Source organism: Giraffa tippelskirchi, chromosome 4 (assembly GCF_054371585.1).
Source record: "Giraffa tippelskirchi isolate mGirTip1 chromosome 4, T2T-mGirTip1v1.2.pri, whole genome shotgun sequence".
NCBI classification, from domain to species: Eukaryota; Metazoa; Chordata; class Mammalia; order Artiodactyla; family Giraffidae; genus Giraffa; species Giraffa tippelskirchi.
Genome location: NC_137278.1, coordinates 80,018,142 through 80,037,474, shown reverse-complemented (window position 1 = coordinate 80,037,474; position 19,333 = coordinate 80,018,142). Strand labels below are relative to the sequence as shown.

The following is a 19,333-nucleotide window of genomic DNA, read 5'->3' as shown; positions in this document are numbered from 1 at the left end:
AACTATATTTCAACTGATCCCCAGAATCAGTGAATGTTTGCTATTACTATGTTGTTTGTCTTCCTCCCCTAGAATATGGGCTTTATGAGATTTGTGCTGAATGGCTTCCCTCCAGGTCCATGCTCTGCTTTCTCCACCCCGCAGTTGACCCAGCAGACAGGTGTGTATGGACCACATTAACTCCTTTCCTCTGGCTTCAGGTTGGCTTTTGCTCCTTGTGGAGCACTGGCAGGAGACTGGAGGCAGTGGGGAGAGTGCGTTTAGGGCATTTGTTCCTCTGGCTCCTTCCTTGGGGGAGTCACATCAGGATGACTGTGTTCTTGACTGAAAATCATGGGTCCTACCAAGTGGCCTCTCCACAAACTCTCCAGGCTGCACTAACTACTTCCTTCCCCCTCAAGCCCCATGCTGGTCACCGTGACCATCCTTTGTGATTCCCCTATGCCTTGCTGACACTTTAAATTACCCCTGTTTAAAGTCCCCTCAGTTTAAAAAAAAACTAATAAAGTCTCCTCAGGACTTCCCTGGTGGTTCAGTGGTTAAGACTCTACCTTCCACGGCAGGGGGCGTGGGTTTGATCCCTGTTCAGGAAACTAAGATCCCACATAAAAAATTCCCTCAAATTATCCAATGTGAACATGACTTTGTTTGTCTTCTATGACTTTGATATTTTTGAAGAGTCTGATCAGATATTTTGTAGAATGTTGCTCAGTTTGGGTTAACTTGTTGTTTTTTCATAGTGTGCTTGCAATTATGCATTTTAGGAAGGATATTTTAGGGGTTTTGTACCCCTCTCAGGGTATGGTATTGGTGGATACGTGATTCAGTATATTATTAGTGATGTAACCTTGATCATTTGTTTAAGATGATGTCTGCTTTACTTCATTGTACAGTTACTGTTTTCCCATTGTAATGAATAATTTTTGGACAATATTTTGAGACTATGAAAATATCCTGTTTCTCTTCAAGCTTTCATCCATTCATTTGAGCATTCATCAGTAGATCTTGCCTGTAGCGATTATACAGTAGTGTTCTAATGGCGATTTTCTATTTCCCTCATTCCTTCTACATTTCTTAATTGGAATTCATTCTCCTATAAGAAAAAATTGTATTTTATTAATTTCAGTGTGGCCTTGTCAATATTTTATTCTCGAGATTTTATACGACCCTATGCTATCATTATTTTATTATGTAAGTTGATTCAGCCTTGGCTCCTGGGAGCTCTTTTAGATTGGATCCTGTGTTCTTTTGACATACACACATTATATTTTGAGCACTTCCTTATTTCTCGCACCAAAAAATACTTCTGCTCATTATGTTTTCTTTGGTTTATTTAAATGAGTAGATTTTATTTTTTAAAGCAGTTTTAGGTTAACAAAGAAAGTGAAAAACAATAGAGAGAGTTCCCAAATACCCATCTCAGTTTCCCCTGTTATTAATATCTTGCATTGATATGGTATATCTATTACAATTGATGAACAAGTATTGATATATTATTATTAACTAAAGTCCATAGTTTAAGTTAGGGTTCGCTCCTTGTCTAGTTCTATGGGTTTTGACAAATTCATGTCATGTGTCCACAATGACAGTAGCATATAAAACAGTTTCCCTGCCCTAAGACTGCCCTATGCTTCACCCATTCATCCCTTCTTCCTCCCAACCCAAACTCCTGGCAACCACTGATTTTTTACTGTCTCCATAGATTTGCCTTTTCCAGAATGTTGTATAGTTGGAACCATACAGTATGCTATGTCTTCTTTCATTTAGCAATAGGCATTTAAGTTTCTTTTATGTCTGTTCATGGCTTTATAGCTCATTTCTTGTTGTTATTGTATAATATTTCATTGTATGGATATACCACCATTTTTCCATTCACTGACTGAAGGACATCTTGAGTGCTTCCAAGTTTTGGCAATTATGAATAAAGTTTCTGTAAACATTTACGTGCAGGTCTTAGTAAGACATACATTTTCAACTCATTTGGGTAAACACCTAGGAGTGTGATTGTTGCATCATATGGTGAGGCTATGTTTAACTTTGTGAGAAACTGCCAAATTGTCTCCTGAAGTTGCTGTACCATTTTTGCATTCTCATCAGCAAGGAATTCTTGTTGTCTCACATCCTTCAGCATTTGGTGTTATCAGTATTTTGGATTTCATCCATCCTAGTAGCTATGTACCAACTATGTTGTTTAACTGGTCAAATCCAATAAAAGGTGCTATCTGAAATGTTTGATAAAGGATATGCCTTGAGAATCAGATTTTTTGGAATTGGGAAAGGAGCTGAAACAGAAGCTAAGTTGAAAACAAAGAAGAGGGACCAAATCTTAGCCTAGGATGTCAAAATCTACCTGAAAGCACAAATAAAACTTATTTCCCAAGTCTAGGGTCAAACTGAGGAAAGGAAGTACACTGGTGTTTTTTCAGTATCTGGACATCTCCTGTATTAATGTCTTAATTTTGGTTAGCTGGGATTCTTCAAGTACATTTTTCAGAAAAGATAAGTGGATTATGGGCTTCCCAGGTGGTGCTAGTGGTAAAGAACCTGACTGCCAATGCAGGAGACTTAAGAGATGTGGGTTTGATCCCTGTGTTGGGAAGATCCCCTGGAGAAGGGAATGGCAACCCACTCCAGTATTCTTGCCTGGAGAATCCCATGGACAGAAGAGCCTGGTAGGCTATGGGGCCATAGGCTTGCAAAGCATCAGACACAAGCAACTTGGCACACACACACAAGTGGATTATATATTTTCAGATCCCATGAATATTGGGAATGCCTTCAGGCATTAGAAAACAAGTAAGTTGGAATAGTGAACATTTCGTGTTTTTCTGCTCAACTTATCCTATTTTGTTATTGTTGTTTGTTTCCAGTTGAGGAAAATTTACTCCTTCAACCCGTGTATTTTTGGTGTAATTATCACTTTAGAGTAGGTATGTACCTAGACCTGGTTAATTGTAATAACCTGTCCTTAATGTCCTTAATACAAGGGGTCAATTGTGATGACCTGTCCTTAATTGCCCTTAATACAAGGGGTGGGCATATGATTCAAGTAGGGTCAGTCAGGGCCCTTGAGTTAAATTACATATATGGCTTGTGAGCTGTATGGATGTAGAGCTGGACTGCCAGGGGCCATCTTCCCTGCCATGTAAACAGCGTTCATCTATGTAAGAGAGAATGAGGCCAACATAAACAAAAGGAAACCAACAGATTTTAGAAATGGAGAGAAAGCAGACAAGCACTGGAGGGAAGAGAATGAGAAAGATGAATCCAGCTGAATTATTTGAGATGTTTGATCAGCTATGCTGGAAGTCTTATTCTTGGACCTTCCAGTCAAACAAGTCAATAAATTTTCTTTGTTTTCCTTAAGATAGTTTGAGTTGGTTTTCTATCTTTTACGACTGAAAATAGTAAGCACAGAATTGTTATTAGGAATATTCCATTGCTAGAAGCAAACTCTACAATGTAGATTTGGTTGAGTATAAGTGTAGCACAGAATGCAGAGGACTCCCATACTAAGGGCGGGAAAATTGTCCATCTTTGTTATGCTGTTTTAAAACATGGTTAAAGGGCCACCTCTTCTCATTGGACTCAGACCATGTGCCTGCACTGAGACTGGAGCTTTAGAGGAGTTGTCAAAATTCCAGGATGTTACCTGCTTCTTGCATGTCTTTCAAGAAAAGAAAGTGCTTTATTGTAAATTGGTCCTTGTGAAAGCACGAAGGAGATAGTATGTAACTTTATTAAGAGATGCCTTTCCTTCCTTTGGATGTGGGCAGTAATCTAGGACAGCTGGGGGTCAGATAATCATGTACTTCCTGGAACTGCCGCTGCTGCTGCTGCTGCTAAGTCGCTTCAGTCGTGTCCGACTCTGTGCGACCCCATAGATGGTAGCCCAACAGGCTCCCCCATCCCTGGGATTCATGGAACTACAGAAGCCAAAACCCCTGCCCTAAGCTTGAGTTACTACTGGCAGAAGTTGGAAAGTGGGAGATGGAGTAGGGGATGTGAGTGGGACTCAGGAGGAATTTGAGAAATCCAGAAGCCTGACCCGTTAAGCCCTTCCTCAAACTATCCTGCTGAGGACTGGCTGGTGGTGAAGGTAACAACAATTCATTCTCTATTAAACAGCCAATGAACAGATTCAACCTGGGCACACCACTGATGAGTTCTGCCTCAAATACCTCAGCCTGAGTCATTTAGGACTCACTTAGCTGAGGGTTAAGACATACTGCTAAGAAGCAGACATGCAAAAAAAGTCTATAATCAAGGACAAGACAAGGTTTCTGATTTTCACTTATGGAAATAGACTCAATCAGTGGATGACTGGGATTTTAAAAGTATTGAATTGCCAGAGAAATGTCAATCTGAAAGCACTTGGGATTGTTGGATTTCTAAGCTGATCCCCAGGTCCTTGTAATAACACCAAATAGAAGAGAGTTGTTAAGGGACAGGACCTCCAGAAGGATTTTTTTCCTGCATTTGTTTTACTCACAGCTTTGAAGGATAATGAATTTGGGTGATCTGTGCACAGGGAGAAACCTGATATTGTCAGACTGGTTTTACTGTCAAGAGGTAAACTCTTGCTGTGTTATTCTGAAGGATCTGGTACATCATGTGGCATACATCATGGCCTACTATCTGCCTGGAGTTTTAATTGAAGATACCCAATTTTCTTCCTCTACTGTCTAATGGAGATGTAGGGGATAATTACACTGATCATTTAAACCATAGGTTTTTTTTTCATTATAACTATTATTATTGTAACTTTACAGTGAAAAATTTCAATCATAATCACAATAAATAGAATATTGAATGCTGATGTATCCAACCTCAATGATTGTCAATTTATAGTCAATCTTGTTTTATGCCTATCTTTACTTACTGGATTATTTTGAAGCAAACCCTACATATCATATGTCATAAGTATTAGTTTGAAAAGCCTGTAATAATAACACCTAAAAAATTAAGTGATTATTATTATTAAATATCCAGTGTTCAAACTTCCATTTGTTTCATAAATATAATTTTGAAAGTATAAACTGCAGGTTATTGAATCAAGAGAAGCCTATCTGTTTGTCAGAGGTGTGTATATCACCCAGAGATCCTGGGCATGAAGATGGGGAGATAACTGGATGTGATCCTGTGTTGTTTCTCTTTGGAGTAAGTGTGACTTTATTTATACATCCGTTGGACAAACATGAGGTGGAGGCACTTTTGAAATTATGTGAGTTTGTGTTAAGTGGGCATGGGGAACTGTAGTTGATATTTTCTCTTATTGTCTGCCCACCCCTCCCCCCCTTTTCTTTTTGTGAAGTAACTGCCTCCCTCCCATCTCATTAGGTTCTTGTGAAACTGTTAATCACAGTGTATGTCCTGGCTGCAAGAGCAGTGTGTGACCCAGATCTGACCAACAATGGACCAACTTCTCATCCACGGTGGTTAGACATGGTCAGAGTACAAGCAACCAAAGTAATCTCATGAGATTGAAAATATTACAGATACAGGGGAGTCTCTCATCCATTTGAATCATGAGCTAAAACAATATGGGCATGGAATTGTTTCCTGGGTCAATCTTCCTGGGATAGGGAAAGAGTGTACGTACAGTGTGAGAGAATGAGGCCAATATAGATAGAAAAGCAGAGACAGGATGAAGCAACAGTTGGTGGGGTTGATGGTAGGGAGGAAGAAGAGAGAGATGGGCAGTGACAATATTTGGGCCCCTGGGTTTAGCTGTACCTAAAATTACCTTGGACCTTTTTTGAACCAACTTTTTCATTTATTTTACCTTAAGATAGTTAGAACTAGGTTTCCTCTCAGTTGCAACTAGAAGAGTCATAGAAGCTGGGTACAGAACCTTATATTACAACTTTTGCCCCTCAAAATTCTGTACATTCTGCTTAATTTCCTTCTAATATCTAATAATACAAAGGAGAAGTTTGTGATCAGCCTGACTTCCCTCCCTTTATTATGCAATTTATTATTCCTGTCTGGTTACTTGAAGATTTTTTTCTTCATATGTATGTTTCCCTCTGAAACACTGTGGGCTCCTTACCTCGGCATAATTGAGGCTTTTTCCAACTGGTGATTTTTTTTTCAATTGTATCTTAGATTATAATTTCTATTCTACTTACTTTGGCTTATTTCACCTGTATTTCATAGGCTGGATGTTTATAAGTTGGGGAAGGTAGGAAATAACAATATTCTGACAGCCTCCAAAAGCAGCAGCTAGTCAATAAAGGCCAGCTGTCTAGTTTCTGGATTGGAAGTCTTCATTCTTATTCTAGGAAGCCAGACAAGTTGGGAGACATGAATGGACTTTGTACATTTTTTCAAATGGTTAGGTTTTCTATTAAGGCAGCATAACATGAGTTATGTAGACTTAAGAGCCAGTTTCTATCATGTACTTTGTGTTTTCAGCATTCACTTAATTAATTCAATTCTTAAACCAGTGTTATTAAACAACTGTTATGTGTCAGACCCTGTGGTTGGCTAGGCTATAAAGTTGAATAAGATGCTATTCTAATTTTTAAGGACCTAGTAATCTAGTGGATAGGTAAATGTATAAGACAGCCAACTACAGAGAACTGGTAAGCTTATGCTACACACAGTGCTCTGGCAGCAAATTGGAGAAGGCTTCACAGGGGAGGTGACAAACATTTGTATCCAGCTTTGTAGAATCAGTAGGAACTTACAAAATAAGAAGACATTGCTATATTATTCTGTTAACATTGACATGTGTCCTTTGAATGGAATGTGATGAGGGCTCTGCCTGCATGTTGATATTTCTTTTCAAAGTTTCACTCCACTGCATTTGAATTTCACAAGTGTTTTCTTATGACAGACAGATCTGCGTGCCACAGACAGTATATGGGATGAACTGGGCAGCTCTGTCTCTCTGTCAGTTTAGTTTCTCTTTCTCTCTACCCATAGGTAGGGGGATGTTGTATTTTTACACATTTTAATTGCTTATCTGTTATAAAATATATTTATATAATTTTGAGGAAAAGCAATGATTTATATAGCAGAGAATGCTATGCTGTGCTTAGTCTCTCGGCTGTGTCCGACTCTTTGCAACCCTATAGCCCTTTGTAGCCCTCCAGGCTCCTCTGTCCATGAGGTTTCTCCAGGCAAGAATACTGGAGTGGGTTGCCATGCCCTCCTCCAGGGGATATCTCGAACCCGGGTCTCCCACATTGAAACAGATTGTTTACTGATTGAGCCACCAGGAAAGCCCTCCTCGTTTCCTCTTTCATTTTCTAACTGGTAAGGTCATACAGGGTTTCCCCGGTGGCTCAATAGTAAAAACCCCACCTGCCAATGCAGGAGACGCTAGTTTGATCCCTGGGTTGGGAAGATCCCCTGGAGAAGGAAATGACGACCCACTCCAGTATTCTTGCCTGGGAAATCCCACGGACAGAGAAGACTGGTGGGCTACATACAGTCCATGAGGTTGCAAAAGAGTTGGACGACTTCGTGACTAAACAACAACTAAGGTCATATACCTAAGTAGGACCAGAGCAGAAATAATAATCGTGATGATGAAGATTGCATCAGTTCAGTCAGTCACTCAGTCATGTTTGACTCTTTGCAATCCCATGGACTGCAGCACGCCAGGCCTCCCTGTCCATCAGCAGCTCCCAGAGTGTACTCAAACTCATGTCCGTTGAGTCAGTGATGCCATCCAACCATCTCATCCTCTGTCGTCCCCTCCTCCTCCCACCTTCAATCTTTTCCAGCATCAGTGTCTTTTCCAGTGAGTCAGTTCTTCACATCAGGTGGCCAAAGTGTTGGAGTTTCAGCTTCAGTATCAGTCATTCCAATGAATATTCAGGACTGATCTCCTTTAGGATGGACTGGTTGGATCTCCTTGCAGTCCAAGGGACTCTCAGGAGTCTTCTCCAACACCACAGTTCAAAAGCATCAATTCTTCAGTGCTCAGCTTTCTTTATGGTCCAACTCTCACATCCATACATGACTACTGGAAAAACCATAGCTTTGACTAGATGGACCTTTGTTGGCAAAGTAATGTCTCTACTTTTTAATAAGCTGTCTAGGTTGGTCTTTTCTTTCAAGGAGCAAGTGTCTTTTAATTTCATGGCTGCAGTCACCATCAGCAGTGATTTTGGAGCCCCCCAAAATAAAGTCTGACACTGTTTCCACTGTTTCCCCATCTATTTGCCATGAAGTGATGGGACAGATGCCATGATCTTAGTTTTCTGAATGTTGAGCTTTAAGCCAACGTTTTCACTCTCTTCTTTCACTTTCATCAAGAGGCTCTAGTTCTTCTTCACTTTCTGCCATAAGGGTGGGGTCACCTGCATATCTGAGGTTATTGATATTTCTCCTGGCAATCTTGATTCCAGCTTGTGCTTCTTCCAGCCCGGCATTTCTCATGATGTACTCTGCATATAAGTTAAATAAGCAGGGTGACAATATACAGCCTTGACATATTCCTTTCCTGATTTGGAACCAGTCTGTTGTTCCATGTTCAGTTCTAACTGTTGCTTCTTGACTTGCATTTCAAGAAGAATTGATGCATTTCTCAGGAGGCAGGTCAGGTGGTCTGGTATTCCCATCTCTTTAAGAATTTTCCATAGTTTATTGTGATGCACACAGTCAAAGGCTTTGGTATAGTCAATAAAGCAGAAGTAGCTGCACAGCGCTGGAGCAACTGTGAGGAGATACTCTACGTCCAAGGTCAGAGAAGCCCCAGCAAGATGGTAGGCGCTGGAATGGTAGCTGCATGGCACTAAAGCAACTTTGAGGAGATATCCCATGTCCAAGGGCAAAGGAAAAGCCCCAGCAAGATGGTAGGAGGGGAAAAATCGTGTTTAGAATCAAACCCCATGCCTGCCAGAGATGCTCAGAGGGCTCAAACATACCTTGTGCACACCAGGACACAGAGACCTCACAGAGACTGAGAGCAAAACTGTGTTTGGCTGTCTCCTGAGGAGGTACGGGTCAGCCGTGGATTGCTACAGGGGCTCTGGGTGCAGCAGACCTGGGTATGGCATAAGCCCTCTTGGAGGAGGTCACTATTAACCCACCATAGAGCCGCCAGAACGTACACAGGACTGGGGAAACAGACTATGGGACGGCACAAACAGAACCTTGTGTGCACCAGAACCCAGGAGAAAGGAGCAGTGACCCCACAAGAGGCTGACCCAGACTTGCCTGTGAGTGCCCAGGAGTCTCCAGTGGAGGTGTGGATTGGTGATGGCCTGCTGCAGGGTTGGGGGCACTGAGTGTAACAGTGCGTGCATGGGATCTTTTGAAGGAGGTCACCATTATCTTCATTACCTCCACCATAGTTTGGCCTCAGGTCAAATAACAGGGAATACAGCCCCACCCTTCAACAGAAAATTGGATTAAAGATTTACTGAGCATGGGCCCACCCATCAGAACAAGAGTTTCCCCCTCAGTCAGTCTCTCCCATCAGGAAGCTTCCATAAGCCTCTTATCCTTCTGCATCAGAGGGCAGACAGATTGAAAACCACAATCACAGAAAACTAACCAATCTGATCACATGGACCACAGTCTAACTCAATGAAACTGAGCCATGCCATGTAGGGCCACCTGAGATGGACAGGTCATGGTGGAGAGTTCTGACAAAATGTGGTCCACTGGAGAAGGAATGGCAAACCGCTTCAGTATGCTTGCCTTGAGAACACCATGAACAGTACGAAGATTGCATAGCACTGACAATTTTCACAAACATCGTTGCATTTAATGTTCACAAAGATTCTCTGAACCTTTGTATTACTATTATTATTATACCCAGTTTTCCAGTGAAGAAATCAAACTTAGCAATACCAAGATATTTGTTCTAAAATGTTTTATTAAATCTCTGGACTTCCAGTCTGGTACTTTGCCTGTTACTCAGTGAAACCCCATTGATTTTTGTTTAATTGAATTCTAATTAAAAATACTTTTTAAACTAGGGTCTAGGATTATCTTTTTTTTCTTTTAGTATTATCTTTTAACAAAACATAATGAAATGCGTAAATAATATCTGGTTCAATAGCTGATTTTCTATATTTCTTATATTCTGTATCACAAGTAATATTTCCCATGTTCCTTGATATTATATTGCTTGTGTTATTGTCTAGTTTGTGTTTATATGATTTGTGTTGTCTTAGCAAAAATCCTTTTCCCTGCTCAAAATCTAGTAAATTTCTTTTGTACCCCTTCTTTGTGACTTCTCTTAAGTTCACCAACTGTCAGCTCTTTCCTGCTTCTCCATGGCAGACTGCCAGGTTGCATAAATCATGCCTTTGGCTGTTTTTATCAGCCACTGAAGCAGAATTTTTGCAAAAATCTTGTAAACAGTGTGTTGCAATGTCAGTGGCCTCTGCTACTAATGCTGCCCTTTTCTTTTGTTTAAAATGATGCTCAGTTGCCTTGTTCTATGAGCTGGACCATTCCAACTTTCTTCCATGTGCAGCTAGCTAGGCTTTTCTCACGGATTTAGTAGAATCAACCTTGAACTTTTCACAGCGATGCTTCTCCTCTTGCTCCTTTACTTTCCATTAGGATCCCCAATGTGAGAAGGGTTGAATACCCATCATGTCAGAGAGTCCTGTTTTCGAATCCTGGCCATGCCACTTTCTGGTTGGGTCACCCAGGACTAATGTTTCCAACCTCATCTGAAAAATGACATCACATTGCACATACCTAATGAAAGAATTGGGAAGATGGAATTAGATGAGAATAGTGCCAGATGCATAATATTTACTAAAAAAATGTTGATTTCCACTTTTATTATTCCTGTAAATAATTCTTTCTTTGGTTGAAGTTTCTCTTGGTTGTCAAGCTAACCATTCAGTCATATATCACAAACGTACCACTGCTTTCTCTCTTTTGAAACATTCTAAGTCAGTTGTTTTGTTTTTACCTAAACTTTATTTCTTGAGCATCTTGACCCAACTTTCTTTTTAATCATGTTTCTTCATTCTTTTCCTATGAATTTTAGTGTCTTCTACTCTCTGGCATCTTTAGATTGGAGCAAATGGTTCCTTCAGGTCATTCTTCTTACATTTTTAGCCACTTTATATTTCCTAAGTAGTTTGCTTACTCCATAATAATCTGATAAACCAGTTCCCAAGAAGTCTGTTTTCAGATAGTGAAAAATTGATATCACTTTACAGTGATATATTCTGGTAGTTCTACTGGCTCGTTTCCCATTTCCCCCCAAGCTTTTAGAAAATGCCTTTACATAAATATTCTTCAGTTCTCTGTCATTCATATTGATTTCACGGGCTGTGATTGATTATTTCAAATCCTATTCCTTTTAGTTGAAGGGTAGTCAAGATCCTCTTCCAATTCTTCTTTTTGTATTCAGGAAATTCACTGTTTAATAAATATAATAACAACCATACATGCTCAGATACAGAGACACAGATAAATAAAAGATTGTCCATCCTTCAAGGAACTCATAATAAGTAAGTTGTCCCTTCCTTAGCTCTTTAAAAGATATTTATATCCTTTTATTTTTATAATCATTAAACTTGGCTTCTTACATAAATGAGTATATAGTCTTACATCCTTGGAATAATTTTCACCATCAGGATTATCCTAAGGCTTGTATTAAGGTGAAAAAAACGTAGATGGTTCCCCAAAGAAGTGGTTTGGGTATAATTTGTTTAGTATTTGCCTTTGCTTATTTTGAAAAGACTTCTTGTTTCCAGTTAAAATACTAAGGCTATAAATGAGACTAGACTTCTTGCTTCATGTTCGGCTGCCATAATTGATACAGATTGCTTGTTCCAGAAACATATAGCCTGAAGTGAGCCAACAGTTAAATGGAACAGAAAAGAGGGGGGAAAAAGTCTCAAGAAATCTTCTAAGACAGTAATAGCCCTCATCTGGAATTTTCCTCTCCTCCGCAAGAGCTTTTGCAGTTAGAGTGCAGTGTGACCAGAAAGAGCTCCAGTCTGCCTGATGCGAGCTGACGGTTACTCCAAGTCTGCCCCATGCTCAACTATTTCCCTTACTGGCCTTTGAGTTAGAGCATGGAAGACCCCCTGTCAAAGTAGAAATGTTTAAACACAGAATTTTACTGTTGCAAGGGATCTTACAGATGAGTATACTACAGAGATTCACAAATCTTCAAGTGTGAGAATCCCTTTTCAACCTCAACATTGTTGGGTTCCCATTCAGTAGGACTTAAACATGTAGTATCCATGGATTGAGAAGGTGTATAATGACAGTATGCCGCTATGAATTCAATAATCATTTTCCTGAATTTAAATTTGTTAATCAGAACAGCAATTACATATATTTGAAACAAATAGCTACACCTGGATGAATGAGACATACTGTTTATTTCAGTTATAACCTAATACTAGGTGTACACATGGATTCGGAGATGCCATGAATTTAGAAGCCACCAGGGATCAGCACCTAATCTAGTCTGTTTGAACAGATGAAGATAAATGTGGTTAATGGGTATTAAGTGACTTTCCAAGGGTACAGATAGTTAGTGGCAGAGTCCAGTTCATTGGCACCTTTTCCACTGTGCCTCAACTGTCTTAAACTTACCTGAGATGATTACTCATCCAGGTTAGTAGAGAGAAGTGTAATAAATGAACTAGCTCAGAGGAAACTATGATTGTGTACCACACTTAGCAAAACATGCTCCTATATTTAACAATAATAAAACACCTTTCAGTTAATTAGATTGTATATATATATAGAATTCTGTAGAAGGAAGTGGCAACCCACTCCTGTACTCTTGCCTGGCAAATCCCATGGATGGAGGAGCCTGGTAGGCTTCAGTCCATGGGGTCGCTAAGAGTCGGACACGACTGAGCAACTTCACTTTCACTTTTCACTTTCATGCATTGGAGAAGGAAATGGCAACCCACTGAAGTGTTCTTGTCTGGAGAATCCCAGGGACAGGGGAGCCTGGTGGGCTGCCGTCTTCTGGGGTTGTGCAGAGTTGGACACGACTGAAGCGACTTAGCAGCAGCAGCATATAGAATTCTTGCATAACTTGTACTACTTGACAATTGTATATTTCCTTAGGATTTCAAGGAAATAGAGGCCTGTGTTAGGTACTTTATGAACTATAGAGTAAATTTGAAAACTATGGAATTTCTGGCCACAAATAATAACTCCTCTCAAAAAAATGCAGAGGAAAAATGAAAAATCTTAAATATTATGGGTTTCTGGCAATGAACAGGCACAAAAGTCAGCAAGAATGGACATCCTCAACTTCTGCCAAGTCAGGAGGAGCAGTTCTGGCTGCTGAGTTGAGAAGAGAAATGAGAAAAATCACCAGCCAAATAATGCATTATAATATTGGCAGACATAGGAAAGGGAGTGTGTCAAAGATATTAAAAAGCCATTCAGTATTAGAATGACTCGATTCAGCTGGGGGAAGATGAAAAGGACAATTGATATTTCTTGGATATTTATTAGTGTTTAGATACAAAGGGAGTATAGAGAGTAGCCAAGTCTTCAGCGCAAGGTCTCTTGAAGTGATTGATACGAGGTAAAAAGATGCTGAACTGAGTGCTGTTCAAATCCATGCTCTCCCTGGGTGACCCATTTCTGCCAGTACTGTATTGGTTTAGAAGACTTAAGGGGTTTACTAGACTAGCTTTAGGTCTTTTTCGGTCTGGATGACCCTTGGGAGTCTAGCTGATTGTGATTCCTGAGAACATTTGGGTCATTTGCATGGTCCAATCATATCCTTTGTGCGGCTATAATAATAATAAGGACTCATTCGGTTAGATCCTGGAGTAGGAAATGGCAACCCACTCCAGTATTCTGGCCTGGAAGATTCCAGGGACAGAGGACCCTGGTGGGCTATAGTCTATGGGGTCACAAAGAGTTGGACATGACTGAGCATGCACAGTTAGATCCAGCTGTGTCTCAAGATGATCAAGGCTACTTAGCTAGATGTTATTGTTATTATCTATTGCCCATAGATAGAGGCATCTATTTTATGAGCAATGTTTTCCATCTTCATTCCAACCAAATGATTAAAAAACTATATTTCAGGGATTTCCCTAGCGGTCTAGTGGCTACAGCTCCAGTAGCAGGGAGCCTGGGTTCAATCCCTGGTTAGGGAACTAGATTCCACAGACCACAACTAAGTTTGTATGTCACAACTAAAGATCCTGCATGCCACAACTAAGACTTGGCACAGCCAAATAAATAAATAAATACTTTTAAAAAATATGAGTTTCACAATCTTAGGGAAGATAGTGCTGGACATGAGCCAATCCATTCTCACCACCAGAAACTGCAACTCCACCTGGATTGTCTTTGGGAAACATCCCATCTGAGTCTTAGAGAAACACAAGGTAGATATAACTAGTGTTGACAGGAAAACTGTACAAACAGATCATGATTAATTCTGTAGCCCCCACAGCTGAATATAATAAAACTGTTGTCCAGGGAGTGTTGCTTTGCCTCTGTGTCTTCTACCTTCTCATTCCCAAGACTCTAGGTGTCAGAAGGAGGGAATGGTCTTTGTCACAGAGCAGAATCCTTCCTCTCCTCAGTAACTCTCCTGTTAGAACTGCAGTGCTGGCAGCAATCCTGAGAAGGGCTCTGCAAAGTGGGCTGGTTAGCAGGAGCATTTTCACTGCAGGCAGATTCCGTTGCCTTGGTGAAGTCCCCACGCATCTGAAGAGTGGCTCATGTGTTTCCGGCTAGGGATCACTCGTGTTCACCCAGGCACCCACAAGAAACCCAGGAGGCTGGCGAGCAGGTGCCGGGTGAACCAGGAACCTTGAAGAATCAGCCAACAAAACAGATCATTTTATTCGCTATAATTCCAGAAGGACTAATTCTTGGAGGATAAGCAGTCAGAGAAGCGTTTTCAGTATCAGGGGCCTAGGCCAGTAAAAGCAAGTTGAGGAGGAGGGAAAAGGAAGAACAGAACAAAGCAGCGAGGGGGTGAGTGGGGCTGAGTGGGGTGTGAGATTCTTAGCACTTGCCTTGGGTGGAGAGAGTTGTCTAAGAAAGGTTTTAGAGATGTAGCCTTTATGATATGCTTGTAAAAACTGTCACTCTGCTCCTTCCTGGAAATCACAGTAGGCATCTACATTCTTCTCTTTCTATGTGGGCATTAGGGCCCACCTTTGCCAATTGAGCCATTAAAGTGTGGCTGGTCCAAACTGAGACACACAGCAAGTGTAGTGCACACGGGATTTTACTACACGACTTAGTGTAGAAAAAAGAATGTAAAATATCTATTTTGTTGACAATTTTTTATATTGAATACTCATTGAAATGATAATATTTTAATACATTGGGTTAAAGTACATCTCCAACATTAATTTTACCTGTTTCTTTTTACTTTTAAATAGTGTCTATTAGAACTTTTAAAACATAATGTGACTGATGTTAATCTACATGATTCTTCAAAGCTACTGGAGTTAGATTTGTGTTTATTTTGGGTTGGTATTGGTGGTGCTGCAGGGTTGTCCAAGCAAACTCTCACACCTATGTCTGTTGAAGGGAGGGTCAGACTGGATGTATCTCAGGCTCCAAAAGAGCATTTGTTAGCAGTCTTCGGTAAGAACGTCTGTGTGCTGAGACCTGCAGACATTCGGAAAGATTCAGGGAAATATCTGGGAGAAATGGGGCCTGACTTAAATATATCAAAAAGAGACAAAGTTTTCCTATAAGAATAGAACTGGTTTAAAGGAATAAGCTCAGAGAGCAAGGATGGGAAATAGCAGGGGTGGGAGAGGGTGCAGCCTTCTCTGAGAGTGTGTCACGCCTCAGTAAGAATGCGTGGGAGGGAGGAGAAGGAGGAGAAGAAAGGATGGAGAAGGAAGGAAATAGAACTGAACTGAGAAAAACAGCCAGGCAAGGCTAGACATGGTTCATGTGGTTCCTAATAGATCTTGTGAGTTTGAAACAGCTTGAGAAATGACCATTCCATGGAGCAGAAATCCTCTGTAAAACCGGCATGAGTAAAGAAAAGCAGGTTTCCTGAGTGTTCAGTAGCAGCAGTTCTGAGTCTGTTTGTTTGTGAAATGGCTTTTCTGCTGCTGCTGCTGCTAAGTCGCTTCAGTCGTGTCCGACTCTGTGCGACCCCATAGACGGCAGCTCACCAGGCTCCGCCGTCCCTAGGATTCTCCAGGCAAGAACACTGGAGTGGGTTGCCATTTCCTTCTCCAGTACATGAAAGGGAAACGTGAAAGTGAAGTCGCTCGGTCCTGTCCGACTCTTAGCGACCCCATGGACTGTAGCCTACCAGGCTCCTCCGTCCATGGGATTTTCCAGGCAAGAGTACTGGAGTGGGGTGCCATTTCCTTCTCCGGAAATGGCTTTGAAGCTGCCCTAATTCTTTGTTAAGACAGGACTGGGGAGAAAGCAATATTGCATAAGCGATGAGGTGAAAGAGCTCCTGGGGTCCTCAAAGTCCTGAGTGCTTCCCAAAGATGCTTCTTTTAGCATCCTCCACAGAACGGCCAGGAGTGCCTGGCTGCACCCCTGGCATGGCATGGTGTTATTCTGTAACAGTGTATATAATTCAACTATTTGGAGCATGATCAGACCCTTCAAGTAACCAGAATAGCATCCTTCATTTCACTTTATGGGCAGCAAAGACACCCATTCCAAAGAATTAGTAGAAACACATAAAACCCTTCAATGGAGTTCAGACTATGCTCTGGGTCTGAACAAATTCAGTCTAATTTCTTATCCCATAACTCCTGTGTCTATGGAGCCAGGCAATGAAAATGAATGCTCTAAATAATGACCCGAGGCACTGTAAGAGTCTGAAGTGCCTCACAAATCATCAAAGAAAGATTAAATTATGTCCTGAACTTACCAAAGCCAAAAAGTGAACTAATAATATATTTTAGAAGCAGTTGCTCTGAAAGCTGAAACTGAAAACATGGCGATGTTTAACTCCAATTTTGTGAGACCATCTAAGTAATTAAAAGGTCCCACTCTTAAAACTTTCCAGTTGATTGAGTGTTCTTTTGCACATTGGAAACAGGTATGAGAAGGTTTTATGAGTTTCTTTGAGGCAGAAGTGTTAACACTAACACAGCCTGGTGGATTACCTGCTTTGGTTTTACCTAGAAATAGTTGGAAATGCAAACTCTCAGAGCCCACCCCAGAATCTGCTTGTTAGCAACATCTTTAGAGAATTCTAGGCACACTGAAGTTTGAGAAGCATTGGCCTAGGGGACTAGTTGGTTTCTTGGAAAGTAAGGAATACCTTTTCCTTGAACAGGGCCTCTAGGGACCACAACTAATGCTTATTTTATGTTCTAGTTCCTATGCTAAGAACTTTACATGAGTTACCTCATTTTAATCCTTCAGCAGTCCTAAGGAAGCTGTGTAAGAATTAATCCCAACCCTCTTACACTGTTGGTGGGAGTGCAAACTAGTACAGCCTCTATGGAGAATAGTGTGGAGATTCCTTAAAAAACTGGAAATAGAACTGCCTGCTGCTGAGTATACACACTGAGGAAACCAGAACTGAAAGAGACGCATGTACCCTAATGTTCATTGCAGCACTGTGTACAATAGCTAGGACATGGAAGCAACCTAGATCTCCACTGGCAGACGAATGGATAAGGAAGCTGTGGTACATATACACAATGGAGTATTACTCAGCTATAAAAAAGAATGCATTTGAGTCAGTTCTAATGAGGTGGATGAAACTGGAGCCTATTATACAGAGTGAAGTAAGTTAGAAAGAGAAACACCAGTATGGTATATTAACACACATATATGGAATTTAGAAAGACAGTAATGATGACCCTATATGCAAGACAACAAAAGAGACACAGATGTAAAGAACAGGCTTTTGGACTATGTGGAAGAAGGTGAGGGTGGGATGATTTGAGAGAATAGCATTGAAACATGTATATTACCACATGTAAAATAGATGACCAGTGCAAGTTCGATGAACGAAGCAGGACACTCAAAGCTGGTGTTCTGGGACAACCCGGAGAGACGGGGTGTGGAGGGAGGTGGGCGAGGTTCAGGATACGGGGGCACATGTGTGCCTTTGGCTGATTCATGTCGATGTATGGCAAAAAACCACCACAATATTGTAAAGTAATTATCTCCAATTAAAATTAATTTAAAAAATTAATCCCATTTTACAGATAGGGAGATTGAGCTATAAAATCATTAAGCAATTTGGCCATACCCACTTGCTGGTGTCCTAAGAAGAACCAGGATTCACGTCTAGGCTGCCACACACTGGCAGGAGATGATTCAGTCTTTTTTACTTGGATTTTGAGCCACCTGCAAGATGGGCAGACGAGGAGTTCTCTGGGTCCTACCACCATGAGTGTGCTTTGTCCTTTCTAAAAACCTGGGATTTCCTGCTTGAAAATCTCACAGAATCTAGATGGTGGAATGACTTCTCCCAATCACACAGTTAAGTGCATAATCCTGGGTGGAGTGCAGGCTTTTTGACCTTTCATGTCATGTCACAATTTAACAGAAAAAACTGAGAAAATTGGTCCGAAATACCATCTTTCAGGGATAGTATCTGTTAAATTCAGAGGTTTACTTTTTATGTGACTCAAGATAGTTCAACGAAAGGAGACTTGTTTAAAAGTTAGGGAGAGGAGATAGTGTGACACTCCTCCTTCGACACATCACAGTCTTTTGAAGCTCACGCTCTGTTTCTCTGTTCTTTGCTTGCGAGTGAGTGAAAATGGCCATCCCAGCCCTAATTGGACAGCATCCTTCAGTTTATTCCTCAGCAATCATGTGAGCACAGTATTGTGTCTGTTAGTTCTTATTCTCCAGTCAGAGAATTCTACCTGTTTACTGATCCCACACTTTTATCAGCCAACGTCAAGCTGTTATTAAAACAGGACCAGGAAGGCCACCCCTTTCAGGCAGGGTTCTGGGGGTGATTCCCAATAATGAATTACAGACTAGGCAACTGTGCCCAAATATTCTACTATAATTTTTAAAAACATAAATGAGGTCATACCTCTTACAATAATTTTTTAAGCTGAATTTTTTGCCAACATATTAAATACTTCCCCGCCTATAAATATTATCATACCTCCGCAGTTTTTTGTGACAGTGTAATATATCCATTGTATGTCTCTGCTTTAGTTTGCTTAACTATTTTCTGTTGTTGGGTTTTCTTTCCTCCAGGTACTTGCCAATATAGTCAGTGTTATAATGAACAATCTTGTCATAAATCTTTGTGCGTAGTCTTAGTTCTTTCTTTTTTTTTTTTAGGATAAATTCTTACAAAGAAAAAGGGCTAGATTAAGAAATGTAGCCATTTTTAAGACTTTATAAATACATATTCCAATTATTTTCTGGAAAAGCCATCTCAATTTATACTCCTTTCAGCAAGGAAGTCAACCTTCTCACA

The 19,333-nt window shown here is 40.7% G+C and overlaps 1 protein-coding gene across 3 annotated transcripts in view; it reads left to right on the top strand.

Moving 5' to 3' along the window:
- TMEM178A (transmembrane protein 178A) overlaps nt 1-19,333 on the top strand; it is a 474,083-nt gene that overhangs the window by 4,000 nt on the left and 450,750 nt on the right. For 2 of the 3 annotated variants that reach the window (XM_081483208.1, XM_081483211.1), the window contains exon 4: nt 73-160. The exons of the other annotated variant lie outside the window; for it this stretch is intronic. In XM_081483208.1, coding sequence (XP_081339334.1) covers nt 76-160 — 85 coding nt within the window. In that variant the 5' untranslated portion in view covers nt 73-75. The remainder of the gene's footprint in view (nt 1-72; nt 161-19,333) is intronic. 3 annotated transcript variants of the gene reach the window in all.